Source organism: Ctenocephalides felis, unplaced genomic scaffold (assembly GCF_003426905.1).
Source record: "Ctenocephalides felis isolate EL2017-DRISC unplaced genomic scaffold, ASM342690v1 CF-g0.4_SCAFFOLD_01886, whole genome shotgun sequence".
Taxonomy (NCBI): Eukaryota; Metazoa; Arthropoda; class Insecta; order Siphonaptera; family Pulicidae; genus Ctenocephalides; species Ctenocephalides felis.
The window spans coordinates 185,329,653-185,343,159 of NW_020538040.1; the positions used below are offsets into that span (position 1 = coordinate 185,329,653).

A 13,507-nucleotide genomic window follows, 5' to 3' on the forward strand; every position below is an offset into this window, starting at 1 on the left:
TCCAAATGAATATATAGTCCATCCAAAATTTTGTAATGACTTCAAATAAAAACTTTATTAAAATTATTAAATTTACAACAGATACATGTTTTTATATATCTGTATGCTAATATATTATAAATTTTATTAGTACCTCATACCTAAATCTACTAGAATATATTATATAATCAGTAATTGCATAAAAATCACAAGTAAATTATTAATAAATTATACCCATCACTTCTGATAAATTTATATTGTGGTAGCATATAAACCCATGCACATATTCACATATTTGAGTTTTAGTGACATTTTTAATGAAGTGCTTAGCTATAAACTCCTATAATATTCATCAATTTGCCACATTTAACTTTAAATCATTTTAATATCAATCTAAATGTTAAAGTTCTACCACTTAAGTAATATATTATTATGCACATTCACCTCGATAATAGTGGTATGTAGAGAAATAAATCACTATTTGAAGTGTAATACTATTATAATAATTCTGTGAATGATTAACGAACAATTATTAATGGCGATTGTGTGTAATTTAATGACTTACAGAAGGATTGTTGGTGGTAGCCCCAGGTGGGTAAATGCGTACTGCTCCTGCGGGAGACGCAGCGTTTGACGGCTGCTCCGCATAAGTTAAGTCCGACAAAGCGATGTCGTCGGCCTAAGACCGAAATATTTACATTTTCATTTGCTTTCTCTTTTAATTTCTAACAAATAATTTTTATCTACTGAAAATGCACCAATAATGAAATAGAACAATATGGGAAGTATTGTGACATGGTATTGTTGTAATGATACGTACGTTACGTACAAAAGGTAAACAATCAAATTATGAAGCCACATAATTAAATTGTGAAAAAAAAAAACGTTTTTTTGTGTGATGAATTTGTGCAGAATCATGACGCACATACAGTATCGAAACATACATAACATAGCAAAAACCGTATGTAACAATAGCATACTATATGTTGCTTTTTATTTCAACTATTTCGCTGCAAACAAACATTTCAAAAATATGTTTCAATGTCGAACAAAAAAAAACTGAATATATATATATATATATATATATATATATATATATGTGTGTGTGTGTGTGTGTGTGACTATGATAATATGTATCTAAGAATAAACATGATAAAAAATTAAATATTATTTACCCGCTGATAGAAAGGTCCTTGTGCTGCTTGTGTGGAGGACATAACAGAAGCCTGTGACACAGGATTTCGCACCGGTGCTGGATTTCGTTTTATTGTACGATCCTCATACCTCGTGCCACTCTGTGAAGCCATAGGCCTATTAAGAGTGCTATTGCCATTATTTGGAGAATTTGGACCAACATTACGTGCAGCAACTGTTTTTGTCACAAAATCTTGCTCTTTCCATCCATGTTTTTTATAAACATCCCTCAGTTCCTGATGCTGCCACATTGTGAACAGAACCTGACTTGCAAACTTCAAAACGCGTGGCGTATACTTTTGTCTTTGCCTAGTGATGTTCATTAGTCTCTCAACACCTCCGGCTTCCAACAAAGATCGAGAAAATTCAGCATTTTTCTTGATAACTTCATTAAGAGTAGCCAAAACAGCAGCGATGGTATCATCAGATGTACCTTGGTCATGCTGAGGATTATTTGAAGGAAGCTTTTGAATCAAATCACGCATAGCATATTTTCCAACCAATTCTTTATTCCGTTGATCTATTGCTAAATTTCTGAGTGCTGTAGCAACAGCGCATACGACGCGGTCTACTTCCATACGCAACAACTCGACAAGAATAGGTAAACCTTTTTCTTTTCGAACTGCTGCTCTAATATCGATACTGGGCTGCCAATAGCATGCTGCCAAATTTTGTAATGCGCCAGCTGCGGCTTCGAGTGTTTCTGGGTTAGAACAACTCTGAAGCAATGACAAATAAGACAGCACAACATCAGGTTGCCACAATATTTCATAGCCTTTTGCAATATGTTGCATTGATGATCGGCTGGTAGTACCACTGCTAACATTACTGCTATCTTTTTGGTCCATATTAAGTGAATCTTTCTTTTTCTTGCTTGCTCCAAAACATCCCAGATTATCACCTACAAAATAATATAATTTTAAAATAAGGATAAATGCGCTAAATTAAATGTAAATTATCCTTTACAATAGAAAATACCTTTTGGACTAGCTGCAACACGATTTTGAGTGGGCAAGGGATGCTTATCATAATTAGGATCTTCTACTTCCTGACATCGATATGATAAATTCCTCAATATACAAACACAGTTTTCAACTATTTTATTTCCAATATTTGATTTATCTATAGCAGATTTTACCACATATAATAGAGCGTCCACCAATCCTTCACATTCTCTTAATTTTGTTCTTGCATATTCACCTGCAGAACTAACATTTCTTAAGACACCAGATGCGTTTCGAAAAACTGTGGACCAACATGTTTCACCAGCGTTGTTGGCATCCCAGCCTGAATGCGGGATTATAATTTGTGTGACTATAACTCCAACACCGTCATCAATAATTGCACGTTTTAAATCTTCACATGAAGACATATTCCATATAACACCGGTAACTAATTCTTTGACCTCGGATTCATTTGTATTTTGTAATAATGTTATCAACGCCGGAATGCCACCGGCGTTCTTTATGGCCCGCTTATTTTCGTCGTTTTGCCTTCCATATGATAGATTTCTTAAAGCTCCACAAGCATTTCGAAAAACATCCGGACTTTCATGCCCCAATAGTTTTACTAGAGGCGGAATGCCGCCGAGTGACCGAGTCTTTTGCTTGTTAGGATCATCCATATAACATAAATGCTGCAGATAAGCAGCAGCGTTCGCTTTGATAACGTTATTTGGATTATTAAGAAAGCCAATTACTTCGGTGAGATTGGGATCGCGCCATCGCATCGCTCGCTGATCATCGGTCGTACTGCCGGGCGAGGCAACGTGAGTTAAGGGATGGTTTCGCATCGACATCACTGCAAGATGCTTTTGAAGTTCTTCTTCGTCTTCAAACGGTCTACCTGGCAGCATGACTGGCACGTTAAACGAATCTTCATACAGACCAGGTCTAGCATCATACGCAGGATTAATGCCGTACGGCGAAGGAGACACGTAACCGTAAACGACAGCTGGATCGTCGGAATATCGATCGACAACAGCACCAGGAGAAGGCGTCACACGGTAATGATCAGATAATTGACGAAGCGGATCCATTTCATCGTAGCCGGGAGAAATAAAAGCGGGCTGGGGAGGTTGTTGTATAGGTAAAGGAGAAGGTGATCCGCTGTGTTCGCTCGGGCTGGGAGGTGACGCTGTCCTCTCGCCGTATTCGCTATTGAACGAAGGACCGCATGCGTTTGCATAAGGAGTCGGAACATAATGACTCGGATAGGTGTCATACTCCTGGTAATGTTGATGACCAAGACTGTGACCGTGAGGGTGATACTGATCAAAATGCGGCGGTTGGTGGCTGTGCGATTGACGATCGATGTGGTTATAATTTAAATACTGATTTTGTGGATACAGTCCCAAAGGCATGGCCACGCAGTCTACTGACTGACTGTCGCCACCCAAATGCTGGACTTCGCGTATAACTTTTGTGACAGTTGTTACATGTTGTGTTGTTTGCTGTTTGTGAGTACGTGACACTAGTGCATCTTCGCTATGTACAGAATGATGGGAAGAATTTGGAGAATGCTCAGTGTGTCCATTGCTCTGTCCGTGATAGCCAGCTCCTGCACCTTCTGTTTGACTTGAGCCCCTTTGATAACAAAGAAAACAGACAATAAAAACAAATGTAGATAATTAAACAATTATACAAATAGAATCATATACTCACTTATAATGTTGCATTTCAGGATCTTGTTCTTGTAATACCCGTCTATAAAATAAATATTCTGATGTAACAAAATAAAAAATGATTCATCAATACTATGAAATAGAAAAAGCTTTGGAATTACCGTTGCGTAATTTCTGTATGTGTAATACTGTGCTCCTGTCTTTGCTCCACTCGTCGATTCACAAGCCTATAAGTACAAATGTATGAAAACTTAAGAGATTTCAGGTAAAACAAAGAAACAAATTTTTTTTAAATATATTATATAAACTATCCGTTTTCCATATTTTTTTCATAGTACAAAAAACCTTATTTTTATTTATGCACTCAATATGCATGCATCATCATCAACAAAGTATCAAAATAGTTTTAAATTAAATCAAAGCCAAGAAAAATTTCAAATCTAACATAACCTCATAGAGACAGTTTGAAAATATTCCATAAACAAATTGCTGATTTTCAATCGATTCAATAAGTATATGTGATACACTATGCATTTGAAAATGTTAATAAGTTTACACTAATTATATGAATGAAAACAATTATAAACCTATATTATGAACACATTCAAATGTATTCACATATTACATCTGATCACCATTGCATTCCTGGCAAATATATCATGCATTTTAAACTATATCTCATATTTCACAAGTTTTAAATTTTAGTAAACATGTCAAACGATTTTTACAAAAATAATAGAGATTCTCAGAAAAAATCATGCATGTTTCACATAGATAAAACAACGAATTACATTTACAGACTAATAATTTTTAATTGGGAATATAGAAAGATATAACATTATAAATAGCACACTAAGAAAAAAAAATTATACACTCAACACCTAGTTTCTGAATTCAATTCATATTCTAATAAAATGGCAATGTTGATTACAATATTTGGTCATCAAGGATAAATTACACAGTCTAAAAGACCAGCATCATAAATGTTATTGATTACTTATTCTTGCAAATAAACAATAATTAGATTCAATCCTGTTCCTAATTCCTTTGCTATTGACAAACAAAGGTTCAAATGATAAAAGTCAAAATATAGATATTCAACAGATCCATATGAAGTTTTGAATTTTGTCAGCCTTATCAAAAGTACAATTCCAAAGCAAAAATACACATTGTCGCAATGAATAAGATAGAGGAGTTATCAAACTAAACTAAATGCAAACATACATAACTCGATTAGCTAAAATAATGCAAGAGAACAACAATTAAACTTGTTAGCTACTTTAAGGATCATGTACATGTTACTCTTCAACTTACAAGCATGAATCCACTAGCTGATTTCCGGACATTTTGTTGAATGATTCTAAAAGTTTACAGAATCCAGCACCATGCAAATTTTAATAAAACTGTTAGTACATCACTTTAATGGAAGGGTCAGAAATTTCTCCTTGAGAAGATATAACAGACAGACGAAGATTTTTATCATGCAAACATTTACGTGAATCAAAAACAAACACACCTGATGAAATGTATAAAGTCTATTTTCACTATGTATGAAAAACTTATATATCCAGATGAAATGAGAAATGTAGTATATTTAATATTGTCAAATATTTTCATTTATCGTATATTATATTATACATAGTCAGATCAAATTATATGAAGCCATAAAAATGCACTGGGGCACATAGAAATTCTGGTTCTATAAATCATTTCAAGAAACATTGTGCAAGAAACCTTAGCTTGGAAGTAAATTTCAAGACAATAAAATTTTCAATGAAATCTTTTCGCCATATATTTATATATCAACTAACAAGAATTCATGCTTACTCGTCTGAAAATTTAAGGAAACTTTTTGTGATTATAAGTTAAAAGTCAAAAACTCACACCTAACTAAAGTATTATAAACATCTAAAATTTATATGCTCCAGCAGCTTTACTGTACTTTTGCTGGTAATTTTTGAAAATTGTAGTTTTTTGTCTAAGTGTGTGGATGCCTATTGTAAATTATGCTCTTTGTAGACAAAATGTTTAATTTATATTTTGTATATCCTTCAGATGTAAAGTTCAAATACAATCTGTCTCTGCTTTAATAAATATTTATTTTTCATATTTTTAATTACCATGGATGTTACTTGCTGTTTTCTATGTATAACTTTTATTTCATCACATGTTTCTAACAATATTTTAAATTGCACTTTTTGTTTAATTAGTCTAACATAAATAATGCTAGTATTTTTTTATAATTATCTAGTTATCAGTTATAGTAAAGATTTGATTTGTTTACACAGTTATTAACAAAGAAATTAAACAGGACAGAATATTGGTCATGTATAATACTTAATTTTCTGCTTAATTTGGAAAATAGTAAGTGTAAAATTGTAAGATTTACGTTCAATATGAATTATAATTTCCAACACTCTCTTGTAAAGTCTTGATATATTTGTAGATTTTTATTAACTAACTTTGAAATTTATCTGTAATACCAGTTACTCTATTAGCTGAGTTGATTTACAATATAAAACAACAATTTAGTACTTTACAAGGTTTCTGTTATATTTAATTGTAAGTTTTATATTGGAATTATTTTTGAGCATTTTCCCAAAGCTTTACCAAATATAACAAATTCTTACATAATTAGTAAGATCTAGTAATATTACCAAGGAGAACTGATGATAATTAAATGTAAAGATATATCATATTTTAATTTCAAAATATTTACTATGATGATTATTAGTATTATGAAAATTTTAAACAGAACCTGCCCTATATTTAATTTTTCATATCATGGAACCAAAATTAAAAAAATACTATGTGGTTTAAACAACAAACCTGCAGATAAACAACTAATGCCTTATCAGCAATGTCAGATGCGCTAGTAAATGCTCCAGTTTTCTTTGGATAACTTTTCAGACTTTTCGAGCCTTTCCATTCAAAATTCTTGAACATGTCAACTATATAAACAAATAAAAATCAAAGTAAGTAATCTTATTGCATAAACAATGTATAGAGATGAATTATTTTAAATTTAATATAGTTTTCAAAAAAATATTGTTATTTGTAGGAAACAAATGTAGCAAATTAAACATTGTAAAAATTGAACCTTTTGTGATTTCTTTAGATACAGCTAGAGTCTCCGATTCCTCACTCCATATTTAAAAATGTAACATAAAATTTGTCCAATATTGCCATCAGCCTTGGAGGTCCATCACCAGCTGCACATATAAAATTTATAATATTAACTCTTTTCATATATGGAATATGTATATTAATGTAATATATTATACACAAATTAATTATGATAATAACAATAATTAATTTATACAAAAATGTTCAGACCTTTGTTTTGAAATGCAATTGGTGCAAAAATATGGAGTGTAGTGTGTTCTTATTTATATAAATAATATTTGTTACACTCATAATGCTATAAATATATATATATATATATATATATATATATATATATATAAAGGTTTTTCAGCCACAAGTCAAATAAATATAGATTCAGCAAACCTTCTCAGGTCAACATTTTTTTCAATATATAAAATAATGAGATTGTTTAAATCAAAAGTGTGTTTAAAATTTCGTATATGCTCAAATAACATCGTTTTGTATTGATTGTTATATATGTATAATTAGGCACATATTATGATCCAAGATATATATTGGTTGCTATTGATTTTACATATCAATTTTGTTAATGTTTAATAAGAAATTCTGCAGCATTCATCATAAAACAAACACTTGCAATAGCAAGATTTAATGATTCAATTAAGTCTATAATTGATGTATGAATGATTCTTATATGAATTATTAATATTCAGTGATTCGCTTCTCACACCCTTGAATTTGTCCTCAAGTTCTATAAACTATCATAACATAATTTAATAAAATTGAAGTGGTTTATTTTTTTTATACTTAAAAGGAAAATTCAGGAATGTCAAGTTTTAAAACAATATTATTTCATACAAAAAAGGGAATAAAAAATTTGTTTGGTCACCCAATAATTTTAGTGTATATATGTATATATATATATATATATATATATATATATATATATATGTTGAAAGTGTTTTTAAATTTAAATCTTTATATTTTTTACTTGTTATGCCCTCCAAGAAATTAATCATATATATATATATATATATATATATATATATATATATATATATATATATATAGACAATTCCAGGATATTTTCAATAAGTTGATATATGTTTCTTTTCTGAAGAAAAAATGCAATAAATAAAAAACAATTTGTTACGTTTGGGAACTACATACGTTCCATCATCAGGTTTTTTCTGTCAAAAACATTTTCTTATAGAGACTAACTCTATTAATGATGAAGAATACAGAATTTTAAGTAAAAAAGATTTGTATATTATATATATATATATATATATATATATATATATATATATATATATATATATATATAATATAGACTGATAATTGTAAAAAATGATGTATTATTGCTCATTAAACCATCAAGTTAATTTTATTCTATAAATGATGCTTAAAATTGCATTAAATGCCATATTTACCATAAGAATCAAAATTGAAAATTAGTAATGTTATGGATTATAAATCGAGTAACAGCAATCATGTTTACATACCACGAGCCATGACGTATATAGCATTCGGCTTTAGTTTATAATCTTCGTAAAATCTGATAGGTTCCTTACAATAAATAACTAATACTGAAAAACTTTCATTAATATATCACAACTTTCATATTTTATTTATGATGTTTCTTCACTGGCAAGATTATACACAATGGGTGGCGATACGTCACCAACATACATTAGTCCAGGTGATCGCAAAACCACTGGAATATGAAATAATGCATTAGATATCATCACCAACTTATTGACGTGCAAACTCGATTGATAACAAAATGAATTTCACATAAACTGATTATTAGTCGCATTCTATTAAAGCAACTCAATGCGCACAGATTCACTCCCACCCACAAAGCATGCTGGGAAATACTATGCGATACTTCGGCTTTCGGCTAAATGTGAGTACAGCCAACAGCCATGAGCCGTGCACCGTCCCACTTTGTGTGGAGTGCATACTCTACTCGACAGTCGGCACTGGTCGACACCATCGACACCCCCTCGGTCAACCGCACGATTTTTAAATTAACATTTACATTCGTATTTTTATTTTCATCGATTAATTTCGAGACAGTCTGCAGATTATTATATGGATTAAGTATAAAATAATCTATTTACGTATAAATATAGATTAACAAGTTAACAATCAGCTAAAAAATTTGAGCACCTAAAAAATGTATAGTTAAAAAAAATGTCTATATTCAGTTTCTTATCTTTATTATTAATTATATGTTAAAATATCAAATTCATATGAATATAGTTTATTCATAATCAAATCGCCTAATTGTCTGATTCTAAGGGTACGAGTACATGGGCGATTTAGTCATACTTTAACGCCGTTACATGAAGCATCGAAAAATACCTCAAATTTTAATTTCCTGGATATATTTATTATTAGAATTCTAAATACATTCATATATTATTTTAAAATATATTATATTATTTTAATATATTTAATTAACAATTTGGTTATCTTATTTATTCATTCAGTTTCTCATGAGTGAAATTAGGAGCGAATTTAATTTAACGTCACACGCCGTTGCTGGAACTTCAAAACTCACCGTTGCTATTATCTTTTGTTTCACCAAACTTTCTTAAATTGTTAAAAAAAAAATTGTAATACGTTTTTAATTTCATATCGCAATAATGAACAAAATGTACAGTTCCGTAAAGAAATCAATTTCATTCAACGGGTTTAGTCTATTTTTCCGACAATTAACCACGAGCTCGAAAACTTATGGAAAATTCCGAATTCAAAGCTTGCAGGACTTCGATGCGCATGTCAGAAACAGTAAAGTGCCTGTAATCGTTGATTTTTTTGCTACGTAATATCCATTATATATTGATAAATAATATTATATTATTGTTGATTAAATTATTTACTTTTTATGTTTGTTTTGCAGCTGGTGTAATCCATGCAAAGCTATGACCCCTCGCCTTGAATCTATCATTGCTGAGAATGAAGGAAAGGTAGATTTAGCCATAGTCGATGTAGATGAAAATACTGATCTGGCCCTTGACTACCAGGTTGGCACAGTGCCCGTCTTATTGGCAATCAAAAATGGTAAAGTTGAACATCGCCTAGTTGGATTACAAGATACTGAAAGTATAAGAAAATTTGTGGGCAATATATTGCATGAACCAAGCGATGAGAGCAAAGAAATAATACTAGAGGAGGAATCCAAACCTTTATCCAATGCCACATGAAATGAGCCAGGAATTACAAAAAAAAGTTTTGCATTACTTTTAATAAAAAATTATTTATAAAAGAGTTATTTACAGATTTTATTTAAAATACATTATATATATATATATATATATATATATATATATATATATATATTTATACGTTACACATATTATCATTAATATATAACTAGTTTTAGTAAACAGACTTTGTTAACAACTTTATTGAAATTTATCTGAATTCTACTACATTTCTCTAAAAAATTTGAAAAAACAAAAATCTTGATAGCCAATTAATGATTTGCCTATTAAATGTTTAAAATAATATATCAATGATATAAATTACAAGATAATACAAAACGTCAAATTTTAACTTGGTGAAAATTACTTTATTTAATACTGGCAGAAAATAGACTTAAAAAAAGCTAATCTTTGGAATCTAAATCAGAACACCTACATTCTAAAATATTTTTATCATACAAGAGGAAAGATCATAGTTATTAAAAATTATTTCATTGATCTTTACTAAATATTAGGTACTTAAGAATATTTTGTAACAAATTCACTTAAGACTAGGTAATTAATTACAGTTATTTTAAATATATTAAACTGTGATCTTATTGAAAACAAATTACTGAAATATTGATATATTTCAATTTATACTTATAATTTAATTTGTATTGAGAAAAATATCCTCTGGACTTACATATTTAAAACATATTTTCTTAAAAAAAAATGAGTTAAGTATTTGAGATCCAATTGTTTTATTTGAACTTAGTTTTCTTTTGTGTGATTGATATACAGTAGATCCTTATTGATTAATAGCATAACAAATAAATAAATGCAGATCGTCATTAAGTTAGTAAATCACTGGGTAAGAGCATTTTAAAATCTTTGTACATTTTCTATAAAATTTAAACAATTAAGGGAGATCTTATTTCTTTGTTCACAACATAAAACTTATGCTTTTTACCGAAAACACCCCAAATAACTGCAACGTTTTCAATAAGCATATTTAAAGGAATGGTTGAAAGTGCCCCGCATATGCAAAGAATAAATCTAAACATACCAAAACGATACAACGAAAACGATTTTACAACTCCAAAGACATACATATACACACTCACAGCGCCAATGAAGGCACATAAAAAATCTACTACAGAAGGACACCAAATGGGACATAATTTAGCTAAAATTATATTAGATGTAGATAAAGGCATAGTGATCCAAGAATAACAGGATAAAGTTAAGAAAAATTTGTTTCTCATGGGTATTGCTTTAGAATGCACAACAAGTAAAATTCCTTGCAACCAACGCTTACGCTGCTGAATAAAATCCCATAGACCAAACGGTGACTTCTCCCACATCTCTCCTTCTATAAAATTGAATGTATAACCTTCTTTGTAAGCTCTCATTGCAAAGAAGCAATCCTCTGCCACTGAACCATCTAAACCATTATCATAAGTAACTTGACGCTCCGCATACACCTATGTATAAAAAATAAAGCATGTTGGAATGTCCATGATGCATCATTTATTCATTATGTGTAACAAAATACCTGTGACACTACAAATGACCCTTTCCAACTAAATAGAGGTTTGTGAAACAAATTGAATTGAAGTCGAAGTTTACCCATATCATCAGCTACACGAAAGCTATCAGCAAGAGTGGTTAGCCAATTAACTACATCTTCATTGGCATATGTAATGAGTCCTTGTCCAAAGTGATGTTTGCCATCAATTACAAAATTCAGTATTCCACGTACTGAATTCTCGGTCAGCAATGTTTCTTCATCTAAATGAACTATCCAATCTGTATCTGCAAGAACATTAATACCCTCTTCCAAACAGTATTGGAGTGCACGTGCTTTGAATAAAGCTCCTGTTTTAGTTCTGTAAGCAGAAGGTACTACTATTTCTCTTACTCTCCTGTGAGAAGGCAGGCCTAATGCTTTATCGGTAACAACTTCAATTAAAAAATTTTCTAAGCCTGCATCAGTACATTTGGTCATGTTTTTTGAAATATTTGTTTTGACAAGTTGTGGAAAATCACCTCGAGTCACTATCCTAATACATATGAATGGAGCTAGCAATGGGCTACCTTTTAAGATAACTTTGTCTGGAAAGGCATTGTAAACAGTCAACCCCACAAAATTAAAAAGCACTTGAGGCAAGGATAGAAACGTTAAAACTCGGCAAATGTAGAGCACTATGGTGCCGAATAAACCATACGTTTCGATGGGATCTATCGGAGTTGAAATAGTATGAAGTTTTATTCCACCACTGAATATTTCAAATGCTATAATCACTGTCAGCAGCAGGCAGCAATGCAATGTGTGTTTAATTCTACTGCTGAACATAGTTTAAGCAAATAATGTAGGAAACTTCAAATTACATTAATATTATCTTATTTAAAATCCAACCATCAGTCAAAAATTAAGTTCAAATACACCTTGAGAAAAAATTATAAGTTAGATAAGATAGTTTCACTAGAATTAGTTTACGATTATTTATAATTACATTTTTGTTCTTAATTTTTGATATTTGTGTTTCATTTTTAACATTAAAACATCACAAAATAAATTAAAAATTTCATTTTTTAGGTTAAATATCACAGCATACATATAGCATAGCATATATAAGTAGTTAGGAAAATATTCACGACTGGCGACAGGTCGAACGCAGAACGCTCCAATCAATTAGTACAAAGTTTCCACTCCTAGACAATATATAATCTAAAATGGAGTCTCACAGATTTTGCGATACCAAAATTTGGTTCAGACGACTCCGTGGATATTAAAAATAAACCCTAGACAATATAATAATAAATAGAAATACACGTACAAATAGTTGATTATTTGCAAGTAAATCATTTATTTTCTGAATAGAAAAAAATTTCGTATGAACTGCAGTATTTCATTTTGTATCCTTAGTCCACGAAGCTAGTTAAAAGCTCGTTATGATAAGTTTTAATGAGAAATTAAGGAAATCAATCGCGGTTTCCATTCGCCATATGTTTTCCATCGATTAGTGAACACAAATTTTTCTATTCACCTTCATATCATTTTTTATGACCTAGTGAAAACGGCAGAAATAAAGAACAGATAAACAACTAAAAATAAAGTTGTTAAGTACGGAAGTACGCAACTTTCAAAATCATTATAGCAGTGGTTTCCAACCTTTTCGTACCATGCCCGTTCCACCACTTTTTTTAATTTTTGCATCTCATAATTGTTAGCAACCTTGTTCAATTCCTTAACTGATATCATTTATTTATCGGGTTGCAAATTAATGTACAATATTGTGTAAAAATATTTATTCACTCAGCTTTTCAAATCATTTTGACTTTTTTGATTGCATTTGAAAATAGTAGGTATTTTGTAAACATTCTTGCCCTTGCAATAACCAGA

The 13,507-nt window shown here is 30.5% G+C and overlaps 3 protein-coding genes across 4 annotated transcripts; 1 reads left to right on the top strand and 2 right to left on the bottom strand.

The window, feature by feature from the left end:
• Nucleotides 1-273: 273 nt before the first annotated feature.
• On the bottom strand, nucleotides 274-5,142 carry LOC113377244 (catenin delta-2). The gene is made up of 6 exons (XM_026617490.1): nucleotides 5,111-5,142; nucleotides 3,958-4,023; nucleotides 3,837-3,878; nucleotides 2,152-3,758; nucleotides 1,155-2,074; nucleotides 274-658 (listed from the first exon to the last, which is right to left on the bottom strand). Exons 1-6 carry the CDS (start codon nucleotides 5,140-5,142, stop codon nucleotides 533-535), a joined length of 2,793 nt encoding a protein of 930 aa, XP_026473275.1. The 3' UTR covers nucleotides 274-532.
• A 4,352-nt stretch (nucleotides 5,143-9,494) lies between these two features.
• On the top strand, nucleotides 9,495-10,126 carry LOC113377964 (thioredoxin, mitochondrial-like). Of its 2 annotated transcripts, XM_026618439.1 has the most exons (3): nucleotides 9,495-9,737; nucleotides 9,816-9,882; nucleotides 9,940-10,126. In XM_026618439.1, the coding sequence occupies exons 1-3, from the start codon at nucleotides 9,559-9,561 to the stop codon at nucleotides 10,117-10,119; spliced, it is 426 nt and encodes a 141-aa protein (XP_026474224.1). In that variant the 5' UTR covers nucleotides 9,495-9,558; the 3' UTR covers nucleotides 10,120-10,126. The 2 variants fall into 2 exon arrangements, with proteins under 2 accessions (XP_026474224.1, XP_026474223.1); XM_026618438.1 differs by having other exon boundaries at nucleotides 9,816-10,126.
• Nucleotides 10,127-10,886: 760 nt separating this feature from the next.
• Nucleotides 10,887-12,648, bottom strand: LOC113377251 (beta-1,4-mannosyltransferase egh). The gene is made up of 3 exons (XM_026617502.1): nucleotides 12,618-12,648; nucleotides 11,657-12,549; nucleotides 10,887-11,585 (listed from the first exon to the last, which is right to left on the bottom strand). Exons 2-3 carry the CDS (start codon nucleotides 12,455-12,457, stop codon nucleotides 11,013-11,015), a joined length of 1,374 nt encoding a protein of 457 aa, XP_026473287.1. The 5' UTR covers nucleotides 12,458-12,549; nucleotides 12,618-12,648; the 3' UTR covers nucleotides 10,887-11,012.
• Nucleotides 12,649-13,507: the final 859 nt, after the last annotated feature.